The sequence below is a fragment of the Budorcas taxicolor genome, chromosome 2 (genome assembly GCF_023091745.1).
Source record: "Budorcas taxicolor isolate Tak-1 chromosome 2, Takin1.1, whole genome shotgun sequence".
Classification (NCBI taxonomy): Eukaryota; Metazoa; Chordata; class Mammalia; order Artiodactyla; family Bovidae; genus Budorcas; species Budorcas taxicolor.
This window is the reverse complement of record NC_068911.1, coordinates 7,404,808-7,432,353: the sequence shown is the minus strand read 5'-3', so window position 1 is coordinate 7,432,353 and position 27,546 is coordinate 7,404,808. Positions and strand designations below refer to the sequence as shown.

At 56.4% G+C, this 27,546-nt stretch overlaps 3 protein-coding genes across 5 annotated transcripts; 2 read left to right on the top strand and 1 right to left on the bottom strand.

Annotated features, from left to right (window-relative positions):
- The first annotated feature begins 228 nt into the window (after window positions 1–228).
- NAT16 (N-acetyltransferase 16 (putative)) lies at window positions 229–6,674 on the top strand. The gene is given in 10 exon segments (XM_052636090.1): window positions 229–316; window positions 3,985–4,070; window positions 4,148–4,246; window positions 4,447–4,482; window positions 4,952–5,176; window positions 5,301–5,363; window positions 5,365–5,544; window positions 6,184–6,393; window positions 6,395–6,534; window positions 6,536–6,674. Coding segments are annotated over 9 exon segments (1,170 nt in total). The 5' UTR covers window positions 229–316; window positions 3,985–3,992.
- A 5,086-nt stretch (window positions 6,675–11,760) lies between these two features.
- On the top strand, window positions 11,761–16,862 carry VGF (VGF nerve growth factor inducible). 3 transcript variants are annotated; one of them, XM_052664362.1, is made up of 4 exons: window positions 11,761–11,806; window positions 11,940–12,123; window positions 13,556–13,957; window positions 14,474–16,862. In XM_052664362.1, the coding sequence occupies exon 4, from the start codon at window positions 14,494–14,496 to the stop codon at window positions 16,351–16,353; it is 1,860 nt and encodes a 619-aa protein (XP_052520322.1). In that variant the 5' UTR covers window positions 11,761–11,806; window positions 11,940–12,123; window positions 13,556–13,957; window positions 14,474–14,493; the 3' UTR covers window positions 16,354–16,862. The 3 variants fall into 3 exon arrangements, with proteins under 3 accessions (XP_052520322.1, XP_052520323.1, XP_052520321.1); XM_052664363.1 differs by lacking the exon at window positions 11,761–11,806 and having other exon boundaries at window positions 11,837–12,123; window positions 13,738–13,957; XM_052664361.1 differs by lacking the exon at window positions 11,761–11,806 and having other exon boundaries at window positions 11,837–12,123.
- Window positions 16,863–17,921: 1,059 nt separating this feature from the next.
- AP1S1 (adaptor related protein complex 1 subunit sigma 1) lies at window positions 17,922–24,682 on the bottom strand. The gene is made up of 5 exons (XM_052635621.1): window positions 24,622–24,682; window positions 22,368–22,546; window positions 21,432–21,540; window positions 20,058–20,195; window positions 17,922–18,538 (listed from the first exon to the last, which is right to left on the bottom strand). The coding sequence occupies exons 1-5, from the start codon at window positions 24,622–24,624 to the stop codon at window positions 18,491–18,493; spliced, it is 477 nt and encodes a 158-aa protein (XP_052491581.1). The 5' UTR covers window positions 24,625–24,682; the 3' UTR covers window positions 17,922–18,490.
- Between the last annotated feature and the right edge of the window lie 2,864 nt (window positions 24,683–27,546).

Here is a 27,546-nt window from a genome sequence, read left to right as displayed (position 1 = left end):
CCGCGCCGGGTTTCCTTCGCATCGCTGGGGTCTCCGCCCCTCCGAGCGCCGCCGCCGGGGCCGAGCCGGAGCGTAGCGGCGGGTGCCACTCGCACCGCCCGAATCCCGAAGCGCTGGGAACCCGAGCCCGCGAGCCGGTCTGAGCGGCGGTGCTGACCCCGCCTTCTATCAGAACTCCGAGTCGGGACCGGACGGCGCGGCCGGATCCCCGCGCCTCATCGGAATTTGACCCTCGGAGCTCCGAGGGGACCCCTCTCTTTGCGGCCGGCCTCGATCGGCTGCTCAGCACCCCGGCCCTGGCCCTAGCTCGGGAGAGGTAGGGGGATGCAGCGGGGCCTGGGGGCGGGAGGCTGGCGTGCTCCTCCCCCGCGGGATGGGGACAGCGGAAGGCCACGCCCCCCCAGGAGAAGCAGGCCGCCGCGCCCCCTACTGCCCAACCCCTGGCAGTCCCGGGGATGATAGTAACTTGAGACCCGACTTTGTTCAGATGTTCAGAGGCGCCTTCCCTCCTTCACCCCATCATCATTTGGCTCCTACCGTCCCCCAGAGTCTGGCAGTGTCGGGGGGGACCCTTGCCGAATAGCTTCCTTTGGGATCTCCCTGCCTCCTGCTTCCCCAACAGACTGGGACGACCCTCCAGTACAGCACCCCCTCTCCATGATTCTGGCCCTCTGGGGCCCCGGGCACCCCCCCTCCCCAGCTCTACGGTCTTCCCCATCCCCTGCCTCTGCCCCCACTTCACCTTGTCACCTCTTACTTGACCCCTTTCCCCACCACACACCCGCTGGGAGAAGGGGGTGTGTCAGTCTGCTTTCTATTTCTGATCTCCTTGGGGAGGGGGTGCAAGCTAGGAAGGTTTTTTTTTTTTTTCTTTTTGCGTCTACTGGGTTCTGAATCACCAGGTGTCTTGTCTGTGACTCATTATCCGTGCCCCCCAGATCCTCTCTTGATGGCCTTTGTCTCCTTTCTGGCTCAGTTCTGATCCTTGTCTCTCTTTTCTTTGGGCGCTTCGTGTAGCCGCCGTCTCTTTGTCCCTGCCTTTCCTCTCTCCGTTTGTCTTCCAGCTTAGAGAAGCTGCGACCTCAGCGGCATTAATATTTCAGGTGTGCGGGGTGAGGGAGGAGGGGAGAGGGGATTGGGCTCCTGGCATGCCCAGGGATGACTACAGTTATCCTCTCACCAGTGTGGATCATTCATATCTATGAGACTGAGAGAATGGATACAAGGATGATAAAGAAAATGCTGCCCCCTTTCCTGGAACCTGGCCCCGGGGGTGCTTGGACTACATCTCCCATAGTGCCCTGGGGCATAGGGCTGCCTCCGCCTCTGCCTCCACACCTAATGGAAGTTATAATTCAAGGAGCCAGGTTGGAGGGTGGGAATGGATCAGAGTGTGTAACAAGGGTTGTGGGGGCCAGCTGGTTGTTTTGGCTTGGCCTGGACTCCCTAACGCACTTTGACCGCCACACCCACCTCCCCCAAGGCTTACGGACCTTGGAACCTCTCCATCTCCTGCAAGGGAATAGGAGTAGAGAGTGCTGGGGAGAAAAGAAGCAGGGTGGCTGGGCAGGCTCCCTCTCCTTCCCTGTGGCCCTGGGAATCCCCTCCCCTTATACATGTCCGTATCTGAGATGTAGACACACTCTTTGGAAACAGTCTCCCCGTCTTGAAAGAGAGAGGGAAACCAACGTCCAGTTGCATGTGCGGCAGTCTTCAGGTGGCTCACATTCTGCCCGCTTTGGGCAGCAGTGGAGAATTGTTGGAGTTATCACTGAATTGCCAGCTTGTATCTTCCAGGGATTCAGGAACTGCTGGTGAGGTTGTCTGGAAATCCAAATGGGAGCCTCAAGCTAACCTGCTCATCTCTGGGACCCGTCATTCCTAGAGCCTGGCATGAGGAGTCTGATTGATCTCATTTTTGGCGTAGAAATTGCTGACAGTGGAGAGATGGCAGTGAGGGTTCCTCTCGCAAGCTCATCTCTCGTTCTGAGTTAGCTTAGCCCTTAGCACTTGGAACCTTTGACTCCTGCCAAGGACCCAGTCATTCCTATCCTTGCTCTTCAGGCTGGGGTCAGAGATCTCCCCACTGGCCTCAGAGCCAGGAAAATGGAACTTTTTGCCTGGCTTTGCCCAAGCTGAGTCACCTTAGGCAAGATCTTAACCATCTTGAACCTTGATTGATTTTATCTCCATGAAAGGATGGAGCCAGATGGTCCCTGATGGCCCTAAGATCCTAAGATCCTCTGAGCCTGTGCTTCCCCTCCCCCTTTTATGATACTGGCCTGAGCTATTTGACCACACCCTAGCTTACACGGCAGAGCCTTGAGCATCAACATTAGACTGAAAGAAAAAAAAAAAGGAGATGGAGCCCTTGTTTGAAACTTGCTGGTATAGGAAGCACATTGTGTTTACATAAGCCATGTTTGCGATATGGAAACTAAACTGAAAGTGAAAGTCGCTCAGTCGTGTCCACCTCTTTGTGACCCCATGGACTATGCAGTCCAGGGAATTCTCCAGGCCAGAATACCTGGAGTGGGTAACCGCAGGGGATCTTCCCAAGGATCAAACCCAGGTCTCCTGAATTGCAGGCGGATTCTTTACCAGCTGAGCCACCAGGAAATCATCCTTAAGCCACCCCTTGCTGCCCTTGCTGGTCCCATCTCCCAAACCCATGTCATGTTCTATAAGGCTGAGGCAGCCCTCTGCCCCAGGGCACTATGGGAGATGTAGTTCAAGCACCCCCTGGGCCAGGTTCCAGGAAAGGGGGCAGCATTTGCCTTATCATCCTTGTATTCATTCTCTCAATCTCAAATTAATATCGCCCCCCACAAAGTAGCTGGCATGTGTGTCCCCTGGGATGTTGGTTACTGAGGCTTATGTAGGTTACATGAGGGAACAATTCTACCTGGCTGAAAGAGAGAGGAGGGGATTTGATTGGCTTATTTTGTTGGTCTGGAGAAGAGAGGTCTAGCAATGAGGAGTCATCTGGCCTTGGGCAGGGAGCTTTCTCTTTGGCCCTGCCCCTGAGCAGGAGGGGGGAAGAAGAATTGGATGCCAAAGGCGTAGCAGATACACAAGGTACTGACCCAAAAAGGAGACTTGGAGGAATGGGAAGAGCAGGGGCAGCCTGAGTGGGACATGAAGCAAGGATCACAGGAAGAAATTTCCAAAAAAGAAGAGAGAGAGAAGGGAAGGGACTCCATCTCTAGAGGTGAAGTCAGTGGGGAGAGGGCATAGGTAATCTTGGCGGATATTTGTTTGCTGAAGCGCCAACAGAGCTCTTTTCAAAATAATCACCTAGCCCTGGAATGGAGCCAAGTCTCCCTCTGGAAAAGGAGGGAACAGCCTCAAAGAGGAAGGAAAGGGCGGTTTTGATTCCCCTGAGAGGAACAGCTTGACATTTTCTAATAGAACTGTCCATCTGTCCACTCCTTAGTTTATGTTTGAATATGTGGGGTGGGGGGCACTGGGGCAGCGATATGGAGAGATCTGATGTCTACACCCCCACTCTGTGTTCTGGAATGAGCAGCAGTGGGAGTCAGGGCAGTTGAACCCTCTCCTTCCCCTCTTTCTGCCAGCTGGGAGGAGCCCTGGAGGGAGTGGAGGTGACGGGAATTTCTTCACCTGTGTTCTGCAGAGAGGTGGTGTGGCCCTTGAAGGGGGGTGGGGTCCCTCTATTATCCCCCAGGGGCCTTCTGTTCTTAATCTCAGTTCTGGGGGTGACCAGGGTGATCAGGGATGAAGGAATTCAAGGGGTTCTGAGTGTGTGGTGAGCATCCCAGAGGACGGAACAACGCAGATTGGGAGCTCTAGGAGCTGGTGGTGGGAGGGGAGCTGCCGGCCCTCTATTCCCAGGGTCTGTGAGAAGAGAAGGGGTGTTTAAGTAGGAAGGGCTTGTGTGGATCGCATGGAGGGGGCCTGCTGTGGAAACGGTGGGGGGGGGGGGGGCTCTGACCCGCACACTGGGTTCTCTCTTTTCTGCAGGATCATGCATGACGCTGGAAGCCAGCAGTGATGGAGCCACCTCAGAGGTTTCTAACCCCGAAAAAGACATGGAGCCAAATGCAGAGGTATGCTCAGAGATCCCAGGAGGCCAGGGCCGAGTCCAATCCCAGATCAGGGCTTGAGGCTGAGTTCAAGCTCCCAGGCTAGGGACTGAGTCAGGACCTGAGGCCAAGGCCAAGTTCCTGGGTCCAAGCCCAGTTCTGGATCGGGGAATGAGGCCGAGGCTGGCCCTTTGGACTTCATGAGGTATTTCGCCCAGTCGTGTCTGACTCTTTGCAACTCTGTGGACTGTAGCCTACCAGGCTTCTACATCCATGGAATTCTCCAGGCAAGAATACTGGAGTGGGTTACCATTTCCTTCTCCAGGGGATCTTCCCAACCCAGGGATCGAACCCGTGTCTCCCGCACTGGAGGCAGATGCTTTAACCTCTGAACCACCACGGAGTGGCCACAAAAAGGGAATTTAAAGAGGTGTTGGCCATCTAGGGTGTCTGTATGTGTTGGGGGCGGGGTGGGGGGGCATCGACGGTGACCTTGACTACCTTCCCAGCCGCTTCCACAGCTGGCTCTAGGAGGAACCGGTGAGAGCCGAGGGTTCGGGAGGCAGGTGAAAAGGGATTTGGGTGCATGGGTCTTGGGAGAGGACGAATGGAGCCTCTCCTCGGCCCTGGACCGTTTGCTGAGGAAATAGAATCGGCTTTTGGAACCAAAGAGTAGGGCGTGTGAATCCAGGGGCCTGGTCAGTGACGGTGGGTGGGGGGGTGTGTAGAGCTTGGAACGGCGGAAGAACCCGAGAGAAGGATGACAGCTTCAGTATTTTAGGATTCTTTTGAGGAGTTTCTGGGGGTAAAAACACACAAAAAGGGGAGCAGTCAAGAAGGAGGAGTCTGGGGATGGAAGCAGCCAAAATGGGGTCCGGACCCCTGAGTAGACTGAACTCTCCCAGCAAGAGAGCCTGGATACAGGGCTGGCTCAGAGACGGGCTGGGGGCGGGGCTAAGAGGCAGCGGGGCGTGGCAAGCGCCGGGGTGGAGCCAATGCGAGGGGGCGTGGCGAACGGGCAGGGGTCTGGAGCATCTCAAGCGGTGAAACAGACGCCCGGGAATGATCTTTCTGCAGGCTCTCGAATCCGAGACCCGGGTGCTGAGGAGAGCTCCTTGGGCAGGTCACAGGTCTGGCCTGGCGCCCCGGGGGAATGACGACGGAGTGCTCAGCTTGTGAGAAGAGGCGAGTCCTTTGAACGGAGAGCCCCGTCGGAGAGCAACCCCCCCACACACACAATGGCCTCGGTCGCAGATCGAGAGGGAGTCGGTACACGAGATCGACGCCGGGGAGACGGCGCTGGAGGAGGGACTGCGCAGTGGCGTCCCCGGAGCGCGGCAAGAGGGTGGCCCGGCTGCTAGAGCACTTCTGTTCGCAGCTGGTAAGAGACAGCACCCGGGGGATCAAAGTGACACTACTCACCAGGGACGACCAGTTGGGGCCCCAGGAGCTGAAGAAATTCCGCCTAATCACCAAGCAGAACAAAGGAGCTCGGAGGGCCGGGCCTCTCCTCAAGGGCCTCCGGGCTTTGTCCCCTCTCCTGCAGTCTGTCACCGCCTTTCTTTCGCGGCCCGCTCTGCCCAGTGGAGGCGCCTATGAGCCCTGCCCTGGGAATCCCAGTCCTTACCCAGGCCTTGCTGCCCAGGGAAAATCAAACAGCTTCCACTTCCAATCTTTAAACCCTTGATCCTTACCCTGGGAGGCTGGAGCCCAGGCGTCCAGGCTTCGTGACCCTGCCTCCCCTACATGGGTCCCGCCTCGGTCTAGGGACCGAAGCATCCTAATCTGAGCCTTTGTCCTTTACCTCCGCCTCCCCCATCCTACCGCGATCAGGGGCCTCCTGCGATCAGCTTCCCCTGATTCCACTGTTGAGGCCCACATCACCAGTTCCCCTCGGGGAGCCAGGTATTCGGAGGCCTTGCCCCTGGTTCCTCCATGCTCTCACATACCTTACCCCACCCAGCCTCGCACCGTCGGCCCTCCCCCGGGACCCAGATGGGAGCCCATGGGTGTGACTGTGGAAGTGAAGATGCCAAGAGGCGCCAGGCTCTCAGCTCTCCCGCCGCCCAGAGCCGTGCTCGCTCGTGCCCCACGCAGGGCATCCTTTTGGTCCAATTCAACTCGTAGGCGCTGCTAGGCCTCCGGCGTCTTCTCGCAGCTGCCCGGGGAGGCCGTATGGAAGGCTGGCGGCGACCTGGCACGCCTCCCTCCTGCTGTCGCCCTCCTTGCAGCGCGACAGGAGACACCATCCCAGGAGTGGCCGCCCTACTGGCCGAGTGGGAGTAACCTGCGCCTCCTGGCGGCCAAAGGCCTGGAGTGGCGCGTGGACAGCCGCGCGCGCGCGCGCGGGGCTCACGCTGTGCGCGCGCCCTTTCCGCATCCCTCTCCGCGGCGACAGCACGTGTCGCTACCTCCGCATCGACGCCTTCAGCAGCGACGTTGCGCGAAGGCCGAGCCGGCTTCTGTAGCATCTGCAGCTCCGGAGCCCATTTCAGCCTCAGCATCGTGTGCCCGCTCTGCCCGGCGCCCCAGTTGTGGTCACAGGTGGCTGACTTCCTCCAGGCTCGCTGGGGGCTCGCGCTGGTCAAGGGTTATACTGAACAGTACTTGCTGGAAGCCGACGACTAAGGCCTCTCCAGTCGAGTTGGAGAGGAGAGAAGGTGCCCTTTAGACCCACCTCCTTCCGCGGATCCCTGCCCCCCGCCCAAGCCCTGCCCCTACTGTTTCCGAGGTCCGCCCTGCTCTTGGTCCTCAATCTGTTGTTCAGTCGCTCAGTCGTGTCCGACCTTTGGCGACCCCATGGGCTGCAGCTCGCCAGGCTTCCCTGTCCATCACCATTTCCCCAAGCTTGCTCATATTCATGTCCAGTGAGTCGGTTTTGCCATCCAACCATCACGTCCTCCGTCGTCCCCTTCTCCTCCTACCTTCAATCTTCCCAGAATCAGGGTCTTCTCCAGTGAGTCGGCCCTGTGCATCAGGTGGCCAAAGTATTGGAGCTTCAGCTTCAGCATCAGTCCTTCCAATGAACATTCAAGATTAATTTCCGTTAGGATTGACCGGTTGGATCTCCTTGCAGTCCAAGGGACTCTCAGGAGTCTTCTCTGACACCACAGTTCAAAAGCATCACTTCTTCCTCTCTCTGACGCCTGCACTTTCCCGCGGTCTGTCCCTCCCTTCCCTTTTCCCCTTACCTCTCTGCCATCTGGACTCTAGAGCCCCCAAATGCAGTTGCCCACGCCTTGATCTGAACCGCCGAGTTTGGGGGAGCCACTTACTGTTACTGTCCACCCATCCTCTTTCCCGGCCAAAGAATGAGTTCCTTCACAACTTCAGAGCCTTTCCCAGTCGGTGCCCCGGCCTAGGAATGTACTTTGCTCTTTCCGGCTTATCCCTTCTGCCCCCTCTTGGAGGGAAGCTGGCAGAAGTGCGCGCAACGCCCAGCGCCCAGCCGACAGCTCAACCACCCAATTCATACTATTTTTCTTCCTCCCTATTTTTCTCAGGCCCTCAGAGCTTGCCTCGCGCTCCTCCCTCGCCCAGTCTTAGCCTCCTGTGCCTGGACCTCTCTTAGTTCTCCATTTCTCATTTACCTGCACCCCCCCCCCCCCCGCCCCACGCGCCCCCCCCGCCCCCCCCGTCCCCCCCCCCCACCCCGCCATTCCCGTTCCGCATGAACCCTTCCTCACCCTCTGTGTGTAATATGGAGAAAGACTCTGTAAAGGAAATATATTTATAATGCTCCACCTCCATCTGGCCCCTGCTTATGCTCTGGCAATGCACCTTTCTGAGGCTGCCTCCCCTGACTGGGGTTTCCCCCAGCTTTGCAGGATTTTGCTGGCTCCCTTCCCTATGCCACCAACTGGGAGCCTGAACCAGGCCTGTGAATCAGAGAGTCCCGGGTGGAGAGTCTGGTATAGCGGAGGGCAGGTCCCAGAGCCTGGTGCGAGGCTATCTCGTCCTTCTAGCCGGGCTGCCTTCTAGCACAACTGGAACCCCCACCTCCAGATATTTCTGGACACCCCTCCCATCCTCTTAACGCTTTCTGTGGACTTTGACAGTCTTCTATTTAAATGCAAGTAGTAACAGCTGCATTTGCACAGCGCTGTCTCCACCACGGGATCCTGACGTCTCCCGCAGAGGGAGGACACGGAGGCTCCGAAAGACCCGAGTGACTTCCAAGTGGCTCACAATAGCTGGGAACCTGGCAAGGACTAGAAACAAGGTGTCCCCAGACCAGAGCACAGGTCAGAACCTCACTGTAGCTGGAGCTTCCTGTTGGACAATGGACAGTCATTGTCCAAAAGGAGTCACTGAGAGCCGGCACGGCGGGGTGGGGGTGGGGGGTGGTGGAATCAAAGACGTGAACAGCGGAGGGCGACAGGGGGTGCACCGGGGTGGGCCAAGGGGACAGCCTCTGTTCCCCCACTTTCCCCCGTTTCGGCTGTGCTGCCCTGACTTGCTTGGTTGCTTCCTGTGCCTGGTCGAGCTGCCGAGCCTCCCTGCCACTTCAACCATGGCTGTGTTGCAATAAAACGGGCCCCTTAGCCCACCTTCTGTGTCTGTTTCACTTCTTGTCAGTGGGGAGGGCTGAGATGCATTGTCCTCCCCCACTTCCCCAGCAGCCTGTATTAGAGAGGATCTCTAAGCCCTGTGGCAACCGGGCTAATGACTTCCTGGAGGGGAGCTGGGGAGGGCTGCTGGCCGTGGCGCGCCCCCACCCCCACCCCAGCCAAGCGGCAGAGAGAAGTGATTGCTCAGAACAGAGGCGGGCAGCGGCGCGGCGCCTGGACCGGCCCCGGGCCTCGCTTTCCCCTGGGCCGGGGGCGGGTGTGTGTGTGTTGGCCGGCGTGGCGGGGAGGGGTGGCCCACTGCTGTTTCAAATTCTTGCTCTTCTCGCAAGTTCCCCGTGGCATCCGGAACCAGCCTGCCTCATCCCCACGACTCAGGGGTCTAACACCCAGCTGTCGGCTCTCTCGTGGCCAGTGCGCTCCTCTTCTCCCGGTTCCTGGGTGGGCATCGCACCGGAGGGGCAAGAGGTGGAGGGAGCCTGGGCGCCGCCCGGCAGGAGCCGAGCTCCGGGGCGCCGGGGACTGCGATCCCGAAAAGTACCACGCGGGGGCGCCAGGACCTGCGCGGACGCGGGCGAGGCAGCGAGCGCAAGGTGGTTTCCGTCCGTGTGAGTGTGTCCATGGGCGTCTTTGTGTGTCTGTGTTTCTGTACATGTGTGTACGAGTCAGGGGGTGTCTGGGTGGGATGTATTCGGGGCTACATGCCTGGCGTACCCCAGAACCAGGCACTTCAAGTGGCTTCTTTATAAGGAGGGTTCTTGATAGGTTACCATGTATGTGTGCATGGGGAGGTGAGGGACTCTGTATTGTTGCGTGTGCAAGGCATAGCCTGTGAGTCTTGGGTTTTTGAAGTTATATCCCTTTAGGGTTTTTACCTCCTCCCATCATCCCGTGTAGAAGAAATCGAGGGCTCTCAACCTGAACCTCCATTCCACTGTCTTGGTTACATCTTCACCATGTGTCTGGGTGACTCTGCTAGACTAGGTGTGACATTGTGTTTGTGTAAGAGGGTGTGTCTCAGGATATCAGTGTAACAGTGAATGATAGTGGTGTGTGTGGCAAGTGGATGTTGGAGAAGTCTGGCTCAGGATTATGGAAATGTACAGTCTCCTTTCTCTTGTTAGTTTGTGGATACCACCTTCATGGTGTGATGGGGGGGTGTATGTGTGTGTCTTCCTTTCTCAGTCTTTCCAGTAGCTGTCTCTCTTTGTGTCTCTCCTCATCTCTGTCTCTTTTCTTCTCTCTCTTTTCCTGTCTTGGTGACTCATCTCTGCGGCTTTGCCCTCCTCCGTCTTGCTGGGTCTCCCCTCCCCCACCCAGGAGTGGGTGGGGGTATGAGGTAATAGGACCCTGGGATTAAAAATCAGGGTGAGGACCCCCTTTCTATTATTCATCCTTCCCAGACCCACCAGTAGCCCCTAGCCCTCTTTCAGTCCCCTTCCCAGGACTCCAAACCCTCCTGAACTGTGGTGGGCAGGGGATAGGCAATGATGCATTCTAATGGGGTCATTTCCAGGGGGTTCTTAAGCACCTTCTTTCAATTCAAAGTGAAGACCCCAGCCTCCCTCATAAAGTGCCCCTCCCTGCAAGTCCCCCCCCCCCCCTCCATCGCTGACGCATTAAAGGCTGCAGAGGTGAGTCACCGGTTGGGGGGAAGGGAAGAAGAGAGGGGAGTGAGCTGCAAGGTGGGGAGGGGGACCCAACCCCCTACCCTCTTCTTTCCCAAACCTTCTCAGGGAAAAGACCCAGTGCTCTGTCCCTCTTCCTTGGTTTTCCAAACCTTCAGCTTGGATCTCTACTTGGTTGGACCCCATCTTCTCTTAGCACCCTCCTGGAGAGTATGAGAGATTCAGAAACAAAGACATAGAGATGGATTTGTACAAGTATCTCAGAGCAAACAGGCATCTCCTCCTACTCCCCGTCTCAGCTTTGCCTTTTCCAGCTCTGTCTCATTGCTCCTTCTTTCCTGCCATCTCCCTCCTCTCTCCAATTCCAGGAACCTGTCCCTAGTCCAGCTCTTTTCCAGAAGCCCCTAGAGACAGCAGGATGTGAAAGGCACAGCACATCTTTGAGAGGTGGGGTGTGTGTGAATGAACTGACCCCAGGCAGGGAACTGGGATGGAGAGAGGCACAATCAGACCCGGAGATTCAGAGCCCATGCAGACGTATTCTAGATGGTGGAATCACCAATACTGCTGCCTTGCCTTCTACCTCACTGTCCCCTCCCCCATGCCATAATGACTGAGACTCTTGGGATGTCGATTTCTGAGAAGCTCCCCTGGACTTCTGGGCTGAGTGGAGGAAGAAAGCGTTGGAGAAGAATGAATGAAGGAAGGAGGGAATACGCTTAAAAAAAAAAAAAAAACAAGGGGAAAAGCTTGAACTTGGGGGCTGCAGAAGAGCAGCCAAGACACTGAGACTTTCCTGCACAGAAATTTAGAGTTGAAGGTGAATGTGGGGGAGAGGTGGGAAAGATCAAAGGCATGTAGAAGTCACATAACAACATATATGAATAAGCACGGAAGGATCCAGAGAAATGCACAAAGACACAGGGGTACACACACATTGTTGACGCACCAAGCCAGATGATGCTTTTCAGACACCAGCAGATGCCCAGAGTGGATTCACTCAGATTCCCAACCGCACAGGTATACAGGCACTCAGAGGAATCAGGACCCACAAACACTAATAGTTACACACAGACACCTGGAAACAGGCAAAAACACAGCCCCACAGGTTGAAAGAGAAAATGTACGTATTTAAATTGGAACGCTCCCATGCCTATCCATTCTCTATCTGATTAAATACATAACTGGCCTCCCCATTCCCTTTCTTTCCACCCCTGTTTCATTCATCTCTATACACACAAACACAATGCGTACATATGTACATGCACATACACAAGCCCGCGGGAACACAGTTTCTCTAGATGCCTGTCTCCTTCATCTCATACTTGGTCTCTTAGCCCCATCAGCCTCTCGCTCTGTCCCCCTTGCCTCCCTCCCTCTTTCCTTCTCTCTTGGATGGCTTCCCCTCCCCCCACCAGATGTCTGAGCCATCTCTCTCTGATTCATCCTCCTCAGGAAGGTAACGTGACCCCCCCCTCCCCATTCCACTGCTCTCAGTAACCAGGCAGGGAGGATAAAGGGGAGGTGGGATGAAGAGGAAGAGGAATGAGGGGAACCCATAGGGGTACGGGGAGGCCCTAGATAGTTTGGGGGGAGGGGGATGAAGCCCATTCTCAGGTCTGCTGCCCCCTTCTCTCCCTCCTTTCTTTGGCATCTTCACAATCACCTTGGTTCTCCTTTTTTTTTTTTTCCTTTAGCCTGATCCTTCTACCTGTTCCAGATGCCTGCCTCCCTGCCTCCCTCTCCTGCCCCCATCTCTTCTCTTTCTTCTGTCTCTACTCCTCCCCACCTTTTTCCCCGCAGAGCTGATGGGCTTTCTTCTGGGAAAGTGGAGCCAGTGATGGACCCGAGAAGCCACTGCTGGCTATAGAGGGAAAGCACGTGAGTGTGTGTGTGTGTGTGTGTGAGAGAGAGAGAGAAAGAGAGAGGAGAGGATGAGGGTCAATACTAGGAAGATGAGGAAGGGGGTGAGGACTGGCTCTGAAAGAGTCTCTGAGCTCCTGGCAGGCAGCCCCAATCCTGGTTTCCAGAGTCTTAGGGCGAGGGTGCCCTGTATGTGCCCACGGGCAGCCCTGTGTCCGCAGTTCTTGTGTGTCTGGCATGTGTCGTTCCACTCCCCGCTCTCCCTGCCCACACCCCCGCACAGCTCTCTGCCTGCACCGCAGCCCCCCTCCAGCTCCCTCCCTCCCCTTCATTCCTGCAGTGGCTGCTCCCCTCGCCTCCCTCCCCTCTCCCTGCCCCCTCCTCATTTCCGTCCCCCCCCCCCCCCCGCCGCACCCCCGCCTGTGGCTGGTCTCCCTTCACTGGACCCGGCTCGCTGATGGATTCTCTTTGCGCAATCTGTGCGTCATCTCCCCCCACCGTCCCCCCCCCCCGCCCGGAACCTCTAACTATCCAAGCCCCCAGCCCCAACCCCTCTGACAGGAGATTCGGAAGAGGGGTCTGGTGGCAGAGAAGGGTGATCTCTGACGTTGCTTTTGAACCCACCCTCCACCCCCCACCCGCATCGCGTTCAAATCTTCCCTTTAAGCAAAGAAGAGAGATTGAACTGAGTCACCCCCGCAACCTGCACAACCCCCTCCCCACCAGGTCTGCTCTCGTCCTCCAAACGTCCTTTGGGGGGTAGCAGCGGGAGGGGAAGAAGCAGGAAGGTGGTGAGGAGAGGTGGTCTGAAAAAGGGCACAGCGGGGGCGCCAATGTATTCTACAGAGTCAACTGGACAGAAAGACAGACACACCTTTTTCTCCAGACACGCACCGACCACGGACAGACACGACACAGAGGCACACATATCCTCAATCTTTCCCCTGTCTCTTCCAACTCGGATCCTTTCCATCCAGATCACTCAAACCGCAAGATCCACCCATGTGCCCCAGCCCAGGGCACGCACCCCGCACCGCAGATCCGCGGACAGCGCCCGCAGGCGCGCAGAACCATCCCTCCTCTCAGGTTCACGCCGTCCTTGGGCGTGTTTCCCATGGACCCTGCAGTCAGGAGACGGGGAGTCTGGCTCCCTCCTCAGTTTTGGAGTCTTATCTTCCCCCTTCCCAGCATGGATCTCCTACGGGGGCTCAGTCAGACTCTGGGAGTGCCCCCACCCTATTCCACTCGCCGGGTTCCCGCCGCTGCAGGTTGCTCTGTAACCCACCCTCCCGCCTTGCAGCGGCTCTGCATTCACCCTTCCATTCATTCTTCCATTCATTCATTCATCCTTTTCTCCTCGTCCCTCCTTCATTCATTCATAGCCCCCTACCCCGCCCGCCTCAGCATTTCATTCATTCATTCCTTCATTCATTCATTTCCCCTGTGCTAGGCTAGCGCACGCCCCTCCAACCGAGGCCCGCAGCGCGCAGGCGCGGGCCGGGAGAAGCACGTATCCTCCAATCGTTAGGCGTCCTCCCGCCTCTAGGCGCCCGCCCGCTTCCCCATGAATGAACATTGACGTCAATGGGGCGGGGCGATTCCCACGTGACTTCGCGGGCTCCTCTTTATAAGGCGGTGGCGGCGCGGGCGCTGTCCAGCGTGCTGAAGCCTGAGCGAGCGAGTCTCCCGGAGCCGCGCGGACCCAGCTGAGCCCAGCGCACTGGACGCCAGACCTCGACCATCTCTCGTACCCTAGCCACCGCTCGGAGCCGAGGCGGACTCATCCCGATCTTCCCCTGTCCCCACCCCGCCCCGACCCTCTTCTCCACCTCCCGCGTCGTGGCACCAGCTGGTAAATACTCTGCTGTCCGTCCCTCAAACCCTCGGCAGTCGTGGGCGTGAAGGGAGGGTTCTCTCTCCCCACAGATGGGAGTGTTGAAAACACAGCGGGGAGCCCCCGGGAAGGGTCCCTGTAAATGGGGGAGTCGCCGCTTTTCTCTTGCCGCTGAAGTCGCCCACGCACCATCCGGGGAGTCCTGCGGGGAGGGAGCAGATTTTTTCCCCCCTGCATCCTTGCTGCTTAGTATGTGGGCGCTGGCAGTGAGATGGCTCAGGGAAGGGGGCGAGGAGGCACTGGGGAAGCAAGGGTTGCAGACGTTTCCCCATTTACACGATTCCAGAGATCGGCACAACATCGTCCTCCTTTGCTCCTAAACGTCCCTTTTCTGGGTAAGGTTAGGGAGACAAGGGAAGCCCCGGATTTCCTGATTAAATATGGGGGAAGGGGATATAAAATCAGAAAGCGGAAAAATTCTTACAGAAACCCTCTCTTTCTTTGGTCCCTTCTCCTCCCCCCCCCCCCCAACAGTCTCCGGCAGTCCTTCGGTCATGAAATCGCTCAGGTTGCCGGCTACTGTCCTCTTCTGCCTGCTCCTACTGATCAAGGGGTTGGGAGCAGCGCCCCCCGGGCACCCTGAGGCTCAGCCACCTCCTCCCAGCTCTGAGCATAAAGAGCCGGTAGCTGGGGACGCAGTGCTCGGGCCGAAGGATGTTAGCGCCCCAGAGGTCCGAGCCGCTCGAAATTCAGAGCCGCAGGACGAGGGAGAGCTTTTCCAGGGCGTGGATCCCCGGGCGCTGGCCGCGGTGCTGCTGCAGGCACTCGACCGCCCGGCCTCGCCCCCGGCGCCCGGAGGCTCCCAGCAGCGGCCAGAGGAAGAAACAGCACAATCTCTGCTGACCGAGACCGTGCGCAGCCAGACCCACAGTCTCCCAGCGCCAGAGACCCAGGCGCCCGCGGCCCCTCCTCGCCCTCAGACTCAGGAGAATGGTGCCGAGGCGGCCGATCCCTCGGAGGAGCTCGAGGCGCTAGCTTCCCTGCTTCAGGAGCTGAGAGATTTCAGTCCGAGCAGCGCCAAACGCCAGCAAGAGACGGCAGCAGCAGAGACGGAAACCCGCACGCACACGCTGACCCGAGTCAACCTGGAGAGCCCCGGGCCGGAGCGCGTGTGGCGCGCTTCCTGGGGAGAGTTCCAGGCGCGCGTCCCGGAGCGCGCGCCCCTGCCGCCCCCTGCTCCCCCGCAATTCCAGGCGCGTGTGCCAGAGAGCGGACCCCTTCCCGAAGCCCATCAGTTCGGGGAAGGAGGGTCCTCCCCCAAAACACACCTAGGTGAGGCATTGGCACCCTTGTCCAAGGCGTACCAAGGCCTGGCCGCTCCCTTTCCCAAGGCGCGCCGGCCGGAGACCTCCCTCCTGGGCGGCACTGAGGCGGGGGAGCGCCTTCTACAGCAAGGGCTGGCGCAGGTAGAAGCCGGGCGGCGGCAGGCGGAGGCCACCCGGCAGGCGGCGGCGCAGGAAGAGCGGCTGGCCGACCTCGCCTCTGACCTGCTGCTCCAGTATTTGCTGCAGGGCGGGGCTCGGCAGCGCGGCCTGGGGGGTCGGGGGCTGCAAGAGGAGGAGGGGGGCGGGCGAGAGACAGCGAGGCAGCAAGAGGAGGCGGAGCAGGAGAGACGCGGCGGGGAGGAGAGGGTGGGGGAGGAGGACGAGGAGGCTGCGGAGGCGGAGGCGGAGGCGGAGGCGGAGGAGGCGGAGAGGGCGCGACAGAACGCGCTCCTGTTCGCCGAGGAGGAGGACGGCGAAGCCGGAGCCGAAGACAAGCGCTCCCAGGAGGAGACGCCCGGCCATCGGCGAAAGGAGGCCGAGGGGGCAGAGGAGGGCGGGGCGGAGGACGAGGACGACGACGAAGAGATGGACCCGCAGACGATCGATAGCCTCATTGAGCTGTCCACCAAACTCCACCTGCCCGCGGACGATGTGGTCAGCATCATCGAGGAGGTGGAAGAGAAGCGGAAGCGGAAGAAGAACGCCCCTCCCGAGCCTGTGCCGCCCCCCCGGGCCGCTCCGGCCCCTACTCACGCCCGCTCCCCGCAGCCCCCGCCCCCCGCCCCCGCCCGGGAAGAGCTGCCCGACTGGAACGAGGTGCTTCCGCCGTGGGATCGGGAGGAGGACGAGGTGTTTTCCCCGGGGCCCTACCACCCTTTCCCCAACTACATCCGGCCGCGGACGCTGCAGCCGCCAGCCGCCTCGCGCCGCCGCCACTACCACCACGCCCTGTCGCTTTCGCGCCACTATCCCGACCGGGAGGCCCAGGCGCGGCGTGCGCAGGAGGAGGCGGAGGCCGAGGAGCGCCGGCTGCAGGAGCAGGAGGAGCTGGAGAATTACATCGAGCACGTGCTGCTCCGGCGCCCGTGACGCGCCCCGGCCCCGGCCCCGCCCCCGCGCGCCCGCCTCCGTGTCGCCCCTTTACCCCTCGGTGTTTGCATGCGCCCGGCCCCGCCCTCGGCCGCCACTCAGCCCCGCCCCTGCTCCCCCTCCGCCCGCGGGCCGCCCCGCCCCCGCGCTGCGCCCAGACCCGTCAAGACGTCTTCGCTGGTGGGAAGCCCCAAATCCTCAAACTCACTCGCGGGGATCTCGGGGCCAGCACAGGCGGGCGGGTAGTTTGTGCGAGTTCCCTGCCCCCCACCCCCCCGACTCCTCATGAGGGACCCAGTCCCCACCTAGTCCCTCTCTCGGGATGTCCCGATCTGAAACCGGAAAAAGCATTTCCAGTTAACTGTGTGAAACGTCTTGTCTCCCGCCCTTTGGGCCTCCCAAGAGCCACTCTGCCCTCTCTGGATCGCTGTGAATTTACCCCTTCTTTCCCTGCTCTGTTGTAAATACCCCTCACGGAGGAAATAGTTTTGCTAAGAAATAAAAGTGACTATTTTATTAGGACTTTGTTCTCGGTTATTCACCCGTCCCCTTGGGCCTATGTGGTCCTTCCCAAGGGGCGGTGAGGGAAGCGCCTGCCACCTCCTGCTCAAAAGCGAGGGTTGAGTGATAGAACCTCTTTCAACCGAATTTGAGGGGCGGCGGTAGAATGGGTTCACATCCTTTAGAAAGCGATAAATTCCACTACCAGCTTGACCATTAGTCACAAGACCCCACGTCCTGGGCAGACAGATGCAGAGTGAATAAGGAACTGCAGCTCTGGGCCACCTAGTTGAGATCTTTGAACCATCTCAGGGCCACCTAGGCAGTATGGGTGGCTCCCCACCACCCCTGCTCCACCTTACCCACCCACCTTCCTTAACTGCTCCCTAAATTCCCTGGTCCTACCTACTTCACATGATCAACACTTCCTATGGGGAGGTATTGGCAGCTAAAAAAACATCCTGGTTTTAGCTGCTTGTCAAACCTTCTTTAAGCATATACATGCATCCTCAGTCGTGTGCGATTCTTTGGCAAAACTGTGGACTGTAGCCTGCCAGGATCCTCTGTCCATGGTGTTTCCCAGGCAAGAATACTGGAGTGGGGAGCCATTCCCTTCTGCAGGGGATCTTCCTGACTCAGGGACTGAACCTGAGTCTCCTGCATTGGCAGGCGGATTCTTCACCACTGAGCCAGCAGGGAAGCCCTGCACAGGACACACTTATCCTAAAAAGGCATTATTCATTATTATAAGAAATTGAACTGGGTGTCCTTTTTTTTTTTTTTTTTTTGCCCTATATCTGGCAATCCTAGTTCCAGGGAAGAGTGGAATGGAATGGGCAGGGTTCTGTTTCTGTCCTCACTGATTCCAGCAGCCCTGCCTTCCTTCACAGAGCCTAAGCAAGCCAAAGTCCAGAAATGCTTTTCCTTTTATTTCAGAGAAGGAAAAAGAATCAGACACTTTCCCCACCCCACCCCCTTAGCTCCTGCCTCACCCAGAATTTAAGAGTGAAGGAGGGACAGGGCCCAGTCTCCTGTAAAGCCTGCCCTCCCCCCAGCCCTCCCTTCCCTCAAAGTAGCAAGGTTAGAAAAAAATTAACTATGCTGTTCCTCCCCGGCACTGGACAGAGGCCCCACTGCAGCCAAGAAGGAAGGGGAGGGGCAGATGAGGGAAAAGGACTTCCCTCTGGAGACACAGAAGTCCCCCTCCCAGGCAGAGAGGCCACCCCGGCTGGCTGCGGGGAGGGCTGGAGGTAGGTTATGGGGCAGGGAGAAGAGAAGAGCCCTGAAAACCTTTTCCCTTTAACCTGACATATTTATATATTTACAGTTATAAGGATGGGGGGAAGTTTGGGGTGACACTGGTTCTTCAAAGGCAGGGAATGAAAGCCAAATAGCACCCCCGACTTGGTCACGTTTTCCTGCCTCCTAGCTCCTTAAAACCTTCAGTGAGAAAAGGGGAAACAGGAGGTAGGGGGTAGAAGGAGGGAATGCTTGAGGGTCCTGAGCCCACAGCTCACTGCAGAAAAAGGTGAGGCAGCAGAGCAGGCGCAGCTGGGTCCCACCAAGAGGAAAAGGGCCACCAATGCCCCACCTCTCCACCAGATCCCCACATCTCCACTCGGCCCCAGGGCGAGGGCTATGCCAGACCCATCTCCTCCAGCACACTGCGTGGCGACTCATCCTCCTAAGGCAGAGACAGAGGGTGGTGGGGAGACACCAGGAGAGACGGGGTGAGGTTGAGGGGGGTGGGTGGGCAGCAATCACGAGGGCAGACCGGGGCAGGGGGGCGGACACAGAAACACGGGGGAGAGGGGAGAGAGAAGCCCAAGTAAGCCCAAGGCTGGAACGGCTGGGGACCCTTCAGGGGAGCTGCCCAGCCTCCTGAGGCCACCCTGTACAGCCAACTGAGGCAACCAAACCAAGTCCACCACCACCCAGAGAACCCAAAGCTGGGAGCTCGGTGAGCAGGGGGCTCGACCTTATTAGCTGAAGGGAAGAGAGTAAAATGGGGGCTTGGGAGCTGGGAAACCTGCTTTCCCAGGGCTGGAGGTGGCAGATGGTTGGGTGGGACCTTTTTGTTTTTTTCCTCCAGAGTCGAGGGAGGCAGTAAGAAGTTGGCGTCAGGTCCCCGAGGAAAGTGGACCAGACTGCAGAGAGATGAGTCATAAGGGTCTGAGCAGAGCACTAGTAACAGGGTGGGTGTGCGGGTGCCAGGGCACGTGTGTGTGTGTGTGTGTGTGTGTGTGTGTGTGCGCGTGAGATTAACAGGGTGGGTGTGCGGGTGCCAGGGCACGTGTGTGTGTGTGTGTGTGTGTGTGTGTGTGCGCGTGAGATTAACAGGGTGGGTGTGCGGGTGCCAGGGCACGTGTGTGTGTGTGTGTGTGTGTGTGTGTGTGTGTGTGTGTGCGTGTGTGAGATTAACAGGGTGGGTGTGTGGGTGCCAGGGTACGCGCGCGCGCGCGCGTGTGTGTGTGTGTGTGTGTGTGTGTGTGTGTGTGTGTGATGGGGGACTAGACCAGTGAGGTAGCAAGTCAGATTTTACCCTTTCTCCTGCTGCACGGATGAGCACCCCCCTCTCCCCCTCCTCAGAGCCAGCTCAGGCCGGCTTGCTCATCACTGCAGGTTCCGGTGACTCATCTCCTTGCACCAAGGCTCAGCAGTGGCACAGCAGAGAGGGGGCAGGCAGCAATGGGGTGAGGGCGGGGGTGTCGGACAGAAGAGAGAACCAACAACCAGGTGCCCTCCACCCAAACCCTGAAATCCCCAGGGCAAAACTCTGCTTCTCAGCAGCAGAGGCTTTGAGTATGTGTGTGTGTGTTTAAAAAAGGGAAGACACCAGGGAAGAAAAAGAATGACCTATTGTGTGCCCCTTCTCCAATTCTCCGGGCAACCCTAAACACCAAGAGAAGCATGGGACAAAAGCGATCTGGCTGGGATGAGACACTCTGGGTCTCGGGAGAAGGAGGGGGAGCACTTGGTCCAGGCGGGCTGTCTGGCCCCCAACTACCTCCTACCCTGAGCAGTCAGGGCTTGAGGCCCAGCTGGCCAACCTGGCAGCGTGGGGGCCAGACGCCACAGGGAGGGGGGCTGTTTCGGTAGCGGCGGGAAGGGGGCAGCTGGGGTCCACAGGTGAAGGGTCCAGGGTAGGGAGGGTGCCCTCGGCCACGGTCCTCTTCCTCCTCCTCACTGTCCCGGACCCGTACCTCCTGCAGTAGGTCCGCCTGCTCGATGGCCTTCAGCACACTCTTCTTGGAGGTGTCCTGGACGTCTCCCCCCATCAGAAACTCATCCAAGATGAAGTAGGCCTTCTCAAAGTTGAAGATGATGTCCAGCTCGCAAACCTGGGGGGCGGGGGAGGAGGCAGAGGTGAGGGTCAATGTGCGTTCTCCCCCGTTGCCTGCGCCCCAGCCTCCCCAGCTCTTTCCCCACCTTGGCTCCGTGGCCTTCATGACCACTCTCCACCTTGGGTTCTTGCCCCAGGTCTATGTCCTCCTGACCCCTAGGCTTTCATCCTGGGTTCGGCTTTTCCTTCTCCTTTTCTCTTCGTCTGTGATCCTGAGATATTAGTTGCTCAAGTCTACCCTTGACCCTGACTCCTGTTGCCTTCTCCCCTAAATCTATGACACAAATCCTACCAGACGTTGGGTCGGCCTCCCCGCCCATCCCCACCCCACTCCCTGCACCCCCAGGTGCTGTGACAGGGCAGGGAAGGAGACTCTGGATCACAGAGTAAACGGCTTCAATTCTAGGCCACACTCTGACACTAACCAGCTAATTCTTGTTTTAGTCGCTAAGTTGTGTCTGACTCTTTTGTGACCCCATATACTGTAGCCTGCCAGGCTCCTCTGTCCATGCAACTTCCCAGGCAAGAATACTGGAGTGGGTTGCCATTTCTTTCTCCAGGGGATCTTTCCAACCCAGAGATCGAACCCACGTCTATTGCACTGGCAGGCGGATTCTTTATCACCAAGCCAGGAAAGCCTGGAAGGAAACCAGCTAACTCGACATGCCATTTAACTTCTCTTGAGTCCGTTTTCTCTTCCAAAAATGGAGACACCAACACCTACTCATGGAATGAGAAGCAAACAGGAGAACCTGAAAGCTCTTCGTAAACTGTTAAGTGAAACACAAATTATGGAGTTATTACTATTCCCCATCTAAGATATGAGCTCACTGCCAGTGCCCAGGCTGTAGCCCAGATCAGTTCATTCAGAATCTCTAGGGGTGATTCCCAGGCATCGCTATTGTTTAAAAAAAACTATCCAGAAGTCTCCAAAGCAAAGTCAAGGTCAGGAACCACTGATACTATCTGAACATGACCTCTGTCCTTGTGTGGGAAGTTTGAGCTGAGCTCTAGATGGATTGATTAAGTGGCAGATTCTGGTTCCCACCCTTCTCCCATGGGGGCCTGATTAAGACGCATGGCTAATAGGCTTAAGGCTTAAAGAGGGAGATTAATTACTGTTCTCACTGTTCCAACTTCCCCTTTCCTGAGTCAGGACAGAGACTGGAAGGGTCCGAGTCTGGTAGAAAAAGAGGATTGCCGAGCGCGGAAACGGGTGGGTGGAGAGACTTACGCTGCCAAAGTATTTGTCCAGGAGCTCCACGTATCGGTGGATCAGCTCCAGCGTGATGAGCTCATTGTCTTGGCCCTCGATGGCACAGCAGAAGTAGAGGCTGGCGTATCTGAGGACGGGGACACCGGAGGGATGGATGGCTGGGAGTGCTGCCGGGGCTGCTTCGGGACCCAGGCATTCTGTGCCCAAACCTCCCATTTCCCCCATTCCTGATCTGTGTCCTTACTGGACACAGGTGGGGTGGCTCCAGGGTAAGAAAACGTCACTCACTGTGTCTCTTAGTGCCTCTCATAAACACAGGCAAAGAAACAAGCTCTTTCCCTCTGACCCATTCAGTTTGACTCAGCAAAAACCTGAGCCAACAAATTCACCTGCTCAGAGGAGGAACCACAAAGGGTTTGTGTGTCTGGGGGTGTGTGTATTGGGAAAGTGGCCCAGGGTCTACGACTGTTCAGTGAGGCTGCAATGGATGTGTGCAATCAATAAGGTCGGGCCTTTGGGACAGAGGTAGGTGCGTGAAGTAGGCACCAGGCTTGAGCAAAACCAAGAGGGAACAAGACTCTCTTCAAGGTGAATTTGGAAAGTAAAGGCTGGCTGGAGTTCATCACTGCCTTCCAGATGTCCTTAGCTCTCAGCTCTCCCAGACCTAGTTAGTTAGTGTTAGCCACTCTTTGGACTGTAGCTTGCCAGGCTCCACTTTCCATGGGATTCTCCAGGAAAGAATACTGGGGCGGATAAGTATTCCCTTCTCCCGCGGATCTTCCCAACCTAGGGATAGAACCCAGGTCTCCTGCATTGCAGGCAGATTCTTTACCGTCTGAGCCACCAGGGAACCTCTGCCAGACTAAGGGACTGCCTATTTCCCAGCCAGGTGAACCCATTCCAGACCCCAATCAGGCAGGATCCAGGCAGGTCTGAAAGTAGGTGAGGAGTCACCTCTTGTAGACAACTTTGAGGTCCCTCCACTCCAGGAAACTGCACATCTTGGGCTTGCGAGCCAGAACCACCTGCATAAGCTCCCGAACCATCTTCTTCCGCTCCTTGTCTGAGGTGGCCAGGTACCATTTTTGCAGCCGCAGCTTCCCCTGCCGGCTGAACAGCAGCATGAATCGCATCTGGGGGTGGGGGGTAGGGAGAGGAAGGAGGAGTCAGAGCCGAGGTTTAGAGCTTTGATTCTCTGAGCTTGTTTCCTCCAAAACCACACAGTCCCAAACTCCTCCCATTCAACTCTTTTCTCCTCACAGACCCTACTTTCTTCAAAACATCAGCCCTTCTGGTCAACTGGGTATTCCCATTAGCAAGCACCTTCCTTGGAGGGGGCGTCAGCGCTTCTGAGTCTGTCGTGTGGGTTCGAATCCTGGCTCTACTAGTTGAGAAATTTGCCCTGGACATTACTGCATTTCTCTGGGCTTCAATTCCCCCGTGTGGCAGGTGGAAATAATAAAAGTACCTACCTTACAGAGTTGTTAGGTGGAACTGACATAGGAAATAGCACCTGGCACGAAGCAAGCACTATAACACCTTGGATGTCATTATTATTATTTCCTGACTTACTGTTTCCTAAACCTGGTTTCCAAAGGTGGGTAAAATGCTAGCACAGTGACGAGCAGCCCCTAAGTTGATGGCAAAGAGATGTTTGCTTTCTTTCCTGCTTTCTATCCACCACCATCCTAAAATCAGGTATTTTCTTTCCCCAAGAAGCTACTTCAGCCCTCTGCCCCATCCTAGCCATACACCCTAGCCAATGTCCCCAACACACTGCCCTCCATTCCTATGCCCAGCGGTATCCTTTATGTTAGCACATGATACCAAGTGAAGTCATTCAGTCCTGTCTGACTCTTTGCAACCCTATGGACACCAGGCTCCTCCGTCCATGGGATTTTCTAGGCAAGAGTACTGGAGTGGGTTGCCATTTCCTTCTCCAGAGAATCTTCCTGACCCAGGGATCGAACCCAGGTTCCCGGCATTGTAGACAGACACTTTACCGTCTGAGCTACCAGGGAAGTCCATAACATGACACCAGGACCCCCTAGATTCCACCACCCTCCACTCTACTCAGCCATCCAGGCATATAGCCAGAGGTATTCCTTTTTTCTTCCTTTTAGGGTGCCTCCCTAGCATGCCCACACCTCCCCAGATATCAGGTGATCAATTTCCCTTTCAGTTCTTCAGTTTGGACCCAGCCATTCTGGGCGGCTCGCCTAGGGAATGTTCCTGGAACAAGCACAAGGAGGTGGAGCGGGGAGACGTGCAGAGCTCTCACTCTCACTACCCCGTGCACCCCCAGTTTCCCACTTCCAGGGGGGTAGGGGCTCCAGGCCACATCCTGGAGTGATCTCCCTCCCCTTGTAGCTCGTCTCTCCGTGTATGCCACCAGGGCTGGAGTCCTGGGTGTGTGGAACACTACTAGTCTAGACGGCTACAGATCAGAATTCAAGAGAACTGTATTTTCTGCTATCGGGGAAAGGGAAGCGCTGCTAGCGTGGCCGGAGGGCAAAAGAGTGGTGCAAGGGAGGCTAGGATGGGAGGGTGGGCCAGGGAGCAGGAAGACGGAAGGCCTGCGTTCTGGAAAGAGGATAGGGTAGAGGGGCGGAGAGCCAAGAGCCCCGGAGCGGGGAAGCCAAAGCCTGGGTCCCAGAGAACAAAACTCGAGCCCACCTGGCTTCCCCCACCTCATCCCCGCCTCCAGGTGGGCAGGACGACAAACCGAGGCAGGACGTCTATTCCTCGCACCCTGAACGATCCCCTCCCACACACCGCCCTCCCCGCCTGCCGCCGCTCCACTCTGGGCTGCACGTGGACGGAGGGTCTCGGAGACAGGCGACCCCTACCGCCTCCGTCCGCCAGCAGGCCCCAGACCCCCGTTCCTCGCGCGAGTTCCCTGCGGCAGTGATTCGGACCCCTGAGATCGCGACCCGTGCGCTCCCCCTGGCTCCGGACGGTCCCGCCGCCCCCTAGTCACCTCCCTCTGGCCCTACAAATGCGCCCACTCCCCGCCGCTTCTCCCGAAAGCGATTTCCAGCTGCTCTTCCTTCCGAGGCCGGCTCGCCCACCCGCCCAGGTAAGTGAGGGCCTCTGAGAACTGGAGGAGGGAAAAGAGCGGCCCACACAGAGGGCAGCCCCCAAGGACCCCTGCAGGTGCAGCCCACGCCCCTCGGTCCCCCCTCCCCTCCCTCTTCGCACAGCCTACCATCCTGCAGCCTCCGGCCTTGCGCGTCCCTCTTCGGCCACCGTAGGCGCCAGCTCCACTCCCTTTCTTACCCTTTCGCCTCCTTCCCTCCCTCTCGCTTGAAGCCCCGCCCCGTCCGCCGGGGCGCCGGGAACCAATAAGCTGCGTACTGCGCAGGCGCCGACGCTGCGAGGCGCGCGGGCGGGGCCGGAGGCGGAGAAGCGGTGGCCATGGCAACCAGGTCTTTGACTTCAGCTTTGAGTAGCCCTGTCGTCATGGTAACAAGGCTGTCTTGTGGACTGGTTGGAAGATGGGGGAGGAGGACAATGAGGGCTTCGCGCTTTGGAATCTAGGGGGAAAAAGGCGGGAAAAGGGGTGAGAGGTGGATAAGATGACCCCTGGAGTTTGTGAGGAAGTAGGGTAATTTAATGGAAGGGGTGTGGGCGATTGAGAGGGAGCAGGGTGGAAGCCATCTGTAGAGAAGGAGGAATGACGAGGAAGGCAAAGACAAAGGGTGGTGGTGGGGCAGGTATGAGAAAAGTATGGAGCTCAAAACAGATATCTACTGAGAACCTGCTGGACGCAACAACACTCAAAGTAAGAGAAGGGTGTAGGTAATGAGGCAGACAAGAAATAAGGGAAGAGGAGACGCTGATAGAAAAGTGAGGTAAGGAAGAGGAGAAACATGATTAAGGGGAAAGAAAGAGGAAGAAACAAAGAAAATCTTGAAAAGTTAGCATGGGTCAAAGCTAAAAAGGGACGGTGTGACCCAGACACGAATGTAAAGATGAGACGGAGGTAAATTGCAATACATGTTTTTTGAGAGGGATTTGCAAGTGTGAATGTGTGTGTCCACATGCTAAAGCACTTTGCATATAAATGGATGAGAGGAAATCTTAAATTTTGTCATGCCAAAAGCTTAATGGTATATTTCTAGACATTTGTTGGTAACTAATGATGCTATTATTTTTGAGTAGCACTTGAAGCAATTATTGGTAAGGCCCTACCTGTCTCTGTTTTGTATTCTTTTCTTCTTACTCTTTTATGGAGGTCATATGCTTTAATTGCAAGAGGGTGGGCTTAACTCACCTGCGATGCAATCTGGTCTCTGACCCTTACCTGATGTACAGTCTGGGGCGGGTCTTTTAAACCTCCATTTCCTCATTTAAAAAATGAAGATAGTAATACCAACCTTGCAGGTCTGATTTGAGGCTGGATAGAAAGTATCTGAAACATTGTCAACAGTTGATAGTGCAATATCAGTAGTAATTACTGAAAACAGTAGTAATTACTACTATTTGCTTTTCCCAACTTCTTTCTTCCAGTACTTTTTCTTCATCCTTTCTTTTTCATGTCCTTTTCTCCTCTGCCTATGTCATAGGCTTGCCGATGGCATAGATGTTGGCTGAACTATCTTGATGTTATTTTTTTAGATCAGAAATAATATCAATAAGGTAAGCTGTTAGAGTTAGAAAGGGTACTTTGTTACAGAGTGAAAAGAAGGAATGAGAGTGCGTAAGAAGGACAGAAGGCAAAATAATAAAATGTGCTCGTGGGGGAGAGGAGAAGATTGTTTATAAAGAAGTAATGAGCAGTGAGGCAAAGAAGAGATCTAGGCAACAGCCCAAAAAAGTGCAGAAGATCCAGAGATGTAAGCTCCTACACTCCTTGAAAAGATGGCATTTTCTAGAATTCCTTATCTCAACATGCTGTGCCTAGCTGCAAAGAAGATAAGATTCCTGAGAGAATTGTTGGAAATATGGGTTTTGCTCATGTAGAATCACAGACCTAAGTGGTTTAAACTAGCTAGAAGATGGTGGACTAGGTTTCTTCATTGTCAGTGAATGATATACATAGATAATCTATGAGTTAGTGGCTCCAATAAACTTGTATCTGCAGGTAAGTTTGGATTTGATGCAGTGGGAAGTTGGGAGTCATTATGATTGTCCAAGCTGGTGAATAACTTGGTGGAAAACATTTTCAGAAGGTTAATCTTATAGTAATATGGGAACGATTTGAAAGAACACATGGAAGGCTGCAAGATCATCTGGGACAGGGGTGCCCAGCCTCCAGGATCTAATGCCTGATAACTTAAGGGGGAGCTGATGTAATAATAATTGAAATAAAGTGCACAGTAATTGTAATGTGCATGAATCATCCTGAAACCACCTCTAGCCATCCGTGGAAAATTTATCTTCCATGAAACCAGCCCCTGGTGCCCAAAAGGTTGGGGACCACCAGTCTAGGAGACAGTTTTGGGAATCTAGACACAAAGATGAAATGAAAAGTGAAAGTGAAAGTCACTTAGTCATGTCTGACTCTTTGGGACCCCATGGTCTATACAGTCCATGGAATTCTCCAGGCCAGAATACTTTCCCTTCTCCAGGGGATCTTCCCATCCCAGGGTTTGAGCCCAGGTCTCCTGCATTGCAGGTGGATTTTTACCAGCTGAGCCTCAAGAGAAGCCCAAGAATACTGGAGTGGGTAGCCTATCCCTTCTCCAGCAGATCTTCCCAACCCAGGAATTGAGAACCGGGGTCTCCTTTACCAACTGAGCTATGAGGGAAGCCCTTGGAGCTGGACAAATTTGAGAGATACCTGTAATGCACCAATCAATTGAAGCTGCGAACTCATCTAAGTAGAAGAGGAAGAAGAATCAAAGATGAGTCTGAAGGATTAGTGAGTGGTGCCTTTTGTATAAATGGAAAAATAGAAGAGGTGAGATTCTCCTTCATAGGTACGATTGGTGTTTGTATTGTTATCTGGCAAAGCCCATGCTGTCACCTCCCTGAGCCTTCCCTCCTCTGGTTGTAGAAGTAGTTCCTGCAGTGGGTGGAAGGGGGGTCCAGATGGCCCCTGAAGCCTTTCATTTCTGAGTCTGTGATCTGTCTCCCTCTTATGATGATGCTCCCTGCAGCCATTTTTGGCTCATTCTGTGAGTAGTCA